Raw genomic sequence first — 5,012 nt, 5'->3', positions numbered from 1 at the left:
TGGATCACCCTTGCCCATATGTGTGTTGACACCCTCAAAGCATTCTAGTAGATTGGTGAGGCATGATTTCCCTTTACAAAAGGCAAGATGACACTTCCACAGCAAATCGTGTTCATCTATGGGTCTGAGAATTCTGTTCTCTACTATGGTTTCAACCAATTTGCCCAGTGGTGAAGTTAGCCTTAGCAGCCTGAAATTGCCAGGATTGCTTCTGGAGCCTTTTTTTAAACACTGGCGTTGCATTAGCTATCCTCCAGTCATTTGGTACAGAAGCTGATTTAAATGGTAGGTTACATACCCATGTGACCCGTGACCCCAGATCTACTCTCTAGAGAGACACAGTTACCCTGGATCACACCCAGTACAACATGGCTGAGACCCACACGGACTATTGGATACTCAGTGAGAATAAAGGGGAGGGGAGCCCACATGGTGTCCTAGAGACGAGGCAGATATGGAGGAGCACGATACCTTGTGAACCATGGGTCACAGAGTGGGAAGTACAAGTCTGGCTCTCTGGATGGAAAGAAGCCATGAATAGGAACAGACCCCCCCCCACACACACACAAGGGACACAAAGCAGGTGTAAAGGGGATTGTCCTGGAGTGCCCTGTGGATGTGCGGCAGAAGTGAATCCGAGTGGCACCCATGGGGCATCTTAGGCACCCTGTGCGTGTGTGTGCGAGCAGCTTTGCGGAGTACCTGGATCCTGGGTACTCCGGGGTGGGGGTGGCCCCTCTATAGCCCTTTCCAAAGCCCACCTTTGAGAGCGGGTGTGAGAAAGTGGCTGTCTGGATGCACTGCATGTGAGACTGGGTCCCTCACCCCTAGCACCCGAGGCCTGGTGCACAGTAATAGACTCAGCCCGGCTCTGCAGCCGTTTGTGTGCAGAGCTCCCAAGCCCCATTTTAAGATGGGGGTTTAAAGTCTTGTTGTTTATTTTTAGTGCCTGGTTCCCACCCCCTGAGGTCCTGGGCAGTGAGAGACACAAAGTAACAGACAGACCTTGCCCTAACACACGCAAATGTGGGGGAGGTGAAAGCGAGACAGAGAAGGGAAGAGACGCACCCAAGGTCACAAAGCCAGTCACTGGCAGAGCTGAGCTTTAGAGCCCAGGTCTCCGGGCTCCCAGTCCAGTGCCCTGTGTCTGCTGCAAAACAGACTCCCCAAACCATCACTTTCCCCAGCTCTCCACGGGCACCACTAGCTCGTTGTCTAAACCTTTCTATCTCCGTCCAACGACATGGTAGCACGGGACTAGCATAGAGGGGCGCGGTCAATGCAACCCCGCCCAGGACTGAGGCTGTCATCGTCACTGAGCCAGGCTGGGTAGTTATTCCAGCCCTTCCTTGGATCTGCAGCAGAGCAGTGTCCGGAGGGGCTCTCAGCCGTCTGCACTGACTTATCAGCACGCCAGCATGTTATCACTGCCTCTGGCGAGGGAGCGCTAGGTTGAAAACCATCAAGCCCACGGAGCGGGCAGCCACAGGCTGGCCCTGAATGTGTTGTAATTAACACCAGGCAGGGAGATGAGATCGACGTTGATGCCAAGGGGCAGCATCCTTCAACTTAAATACCTGTGGGGACTAAAAGAGAACAGACCGTGCCGTTGGGGAGAGTGCCGCACGTTGGATGTTAATTTGTTTGTGTAATACACAGGGCTGATTTCTTAAATGTTAACAGCCCGGCCCATGTTAGATTGAAAGTCATGGAGAAGCAACGGTGCACTGACTCTGGTACTGCCGGGAAAAAGACCAGATAAGAATCTGCTGCTGGAATGGCTAGTGTGGTCTTGCTATATTATTATTGTATTTGCATTGCTTTTATTTATAAGACATTTGCAATATCCCCCAGCTCCAAATATGAACGAGTCTAGAACAGTCATACAATGTCAATTCAAGTTTAACACCACCTGCGTCGTACAAAGAATTGTGCATAATCAATGAATAAAATAGAGAACAAACATCCCCCGAAAGGCCACAATTCACCCACCTAATCTCAGACTTTGTGGCCTCTCTTTTTTCATGCTCAGCCAACCGGTAAAGAAATCATGGCCTAAAGTTTCAAATGAGATATGAGATTTTGGTTGCTTCCGTTTTTAGGTGCCCAATTGGAGATGTCTTCAAAGTGTTGATTTTCAGAGAACAAATGCCCAACCCTTTTTGAAAATCAGGCCCTTTGCAGTGCCTCCAATTTGGTACCCCAGAACTGAAGACCCCCAAATCACTAGCCACTTCTGAAACTTTAAGACACCCATCCATCCATCCTCTTACAAACCAAAGAGATATACACCAGACACCATCTCACACCCAGGTTGGGATAGTTACCTAGAGAACATTTTGAGGATGCTCTTTCGAATCTCCTTGGTTTTTATACTGTAAACGATGGGGTTTATCACAGGGGGCACAAAGAGGTAAACACTGGACAGCAGAACATGGACCAGCGGCGGGGAATTCTCGCCATACCTGTGTATGATAGAGACTGTGATGATTGGAATGTAGAATATTAAGACAGCACAGACGTGGGAGACGCAGGTGTTCAGGGCCTTGAGACGCCGCCCCCCAGAGGCGAGACTGAAGATGGTTATCATAATCAGAATGTAGGAGATGACAATAAGCAACAAATCTATTCCGAAGACAATGAGAACAGCACATAAGCCATAGATGTTATTGACGGTGATATCCGCACATGCCAGCCTCATCACGTCTGAATGCAGACAGTAGGCGTGGGAGAGGGCTTTGGCATGGCAGAAAGGTAAGCGTTTAATAAGAATGGGTAATGGTAAAACCACACCAAAGCTTCTGATCACAATGGCCAGCCCGATTCTCACGATCCTGGGGTTGGTCAAGATGGCGGCATAGCGCAGTGGGTCACAGATGGCGACAAAGCGATCGAACGACATGGCCAGTAAAATCCCTGACCCCATGTTGGAAAAGGAGTGAATGAAAAACATCTGGGCTAGGCAGGCGTCGAATGCAACATCTGTGACATCGAAGCAGAAGGTGCTGAGCACTGTGGGCAGGGTTGACAGCGAGACACCAAGGTCGTTGATCGACAACATGCAAAGGAACAAATACATGGGCTGATGGAGACGCCGGTCTTTCCAGATAATGCAGAGAACAGTGCAATTCCCTACCATGGCGGTGACGTAGAACACACAGAAAGGGATCGAGATCCAGTGATTAGCAGCTCCCAGGCCCGGGAACCAGGACAGTTGGAACGTTGCAGGCTGGAAGTTGGTGCTATTGAAATCTGTCATGATGAGCAGTCGCTGTCCCGGTCAGCTCTGAACCCCTGTGTAAATGCAAAATGAACCCGTGAGTTGCCCTGTGATTAGAGAAGAGGAAAGGTCAGTGCAGGGCCCCTGTACCACAAATCCTTAGTCACACTGACAGCTCTTACCTGTTCTCAGTTGTCTCCAGGCGCCACCATGATACAAATAATATACCGGGGTGGTAATCGTTACTTCCAGGGACCAGCTTCACCTAAAAGACAGGCTGCAGTTCTCAGCTCTGCATCAAGTGTGGTTCATTTGGAAGTATTGTACCTGGCCCCGTACGTTCCCATGGCTGCTATCCCCGACGCACCCGCGGCACACCTGACACGGTGCTGTAGCCGGGGTGGTCCCGGGACAGGAGGGAGACAGGGTGGGGGAGGGAATGTCTTCGATCAGACCCACTCCAGTTGGTGAGAGACAGTGACAAGCCTTTGAGCTCCCACCGAGCTCTTCTGCAAGGCTGGGACAAGCCTTCAGGCCTGCAGACGAGCTCTGTGTGAGCTCGAAAGCTCGTCTCTCTCACCAACCGAAGTTGGTCCAGTCAAAGATATTCCTTCCCCCATCTTGTCTGTCTGATGTTCCTTATACAGCATCTGAGACCTGACTTCATCCCTGCCAGCCCCCTGCCACGCCAGCTCCGCCGCTGGCCTTCAGAAACCCCCCTTCGTGGTGAGGGCGACAAGTCCAGGGCCAGGCCTTGCTAGGCGCAAGGGAGGGCAGAGTCACTGGGCGCTCAGTCCAGCAAAGCGCTCCCCTCCAGTGGGGCTACTCCTGTGCTTCATTGCTCTGAGGGCTCGGGGCCTGCAGGCTCAGCACCCTGCAGGATGGAGCCCTGGCTGAGCCAAGGGAATCCCTGCAGGGCAATTCCCACCCCAAACTCTGCCCCACCCAAGATTTTTCAAGCAACATTTGAGATGAAAAATGTGCCCTAAATCTAAGCAGGCAGCCAGGTAAAGAAGCAGGTACCTGCCCTGTGCGGGTCCATTCTCACCCACACCTATCGCACCGACAGCATGTGAAACAAGCGCACTGGGAGATCACATGAGGCAAATGCAGGGCAGCTCTCAAGTGAAGGGTCTCTGGGTGCCCGTCCTACAATCAGACCCTCGCAGACAGGCTCCTGCCGAGCCCCCTAGAATGGGCTGCACACAGGCAACGGGGGTCCAGTCAGTAGGATCTGATTGATTGCAAGCGATTGCATCGTGATTGCAAGATCAGGGCCTATTATAGTACATATCACATGTGTGCACTAGGGCACATGCATCCCACGCATATGGTACATACTTTCCCAGGCGTGCCTTGCAGCATGTCTCCAGTTTCCTGCTGTGCACATGGATACTGGCAGCTTTCCAGCCTGAAATCTCTTGCTAGATTGCGGCCGTGCCTGAAATAGGATTCCATATGCAGGGGGCCAGGTTCACTCAATGCTCGGTCTCCCGGGTGCCAGCAGGTTGCACAAGGGCCAGGAGGACAAGGACTCATTTTAAGACCCTCTGTCCTGGTGTCGTTGCCATTTGGGACAATAAACCATAAGACGATTCCAGTGTGGTAAATGCTGTGAACGCTCCTGCTCCGACGCCCTGTGCCACAGAGGCCCCCCCGATCTCTCAAGGAACTAACAGGCTTGGAGGAATGTCTGAAGCTGCGGCAACGTCGGGTGCATCTTGGGAGCGGAAAGTTTTTTAAAAGAGCACCTGCCCGACAGACTTGCCTGGCAATGACATTGTTGCTGAGC

The 5,012-nt window shown here is 51.9% G+C and overlaps 1 protein-coding gene across 1 annotated transcript; it reads right to left on the bottom strand.

Annotated features, from left to right (window-relative positions):
* Positions 1–2,235: 2,235 nt before the first annotated feature.
* LOC144278115 (olfactory receptor 51I1-like) lies at positions 2,236–3,460 on the bottom strand. The gene has a single exon (XM_077839305.1). The coding sequence runs from the start codon at positions 3,257–3,259 to the stop codon at positions 2,324–2,326; it is 936 nt and encodes a 311-aa protein (XP_077695431.1). The 5' UTR covers positions 3,260–3,460; the 3' UTR covers positions 2,236–2,323.
* Between the last annotated feature and the right edge of the window lie 1,552 nt (positions 3,461–5,012).

This window comes from Eretmochelys imbricata, chromosome 1, assembly GCF_965152235.1.
Source record: "Eretmochelys imbricata isolate rEreImb1 chromosome 1, rEreImb1.hap1, whole genome shotgun sequence".
In the NCBI taxonomy this organism is placed as follows: Eukaryota; Metazoa; Chordata; order Testudines; family Cheloniidae; genus Eretmochelys; species Eretmochelys imbricata.
This window is presented reverse-complemented; position numbering and strand designations above follow the sequence as displayed.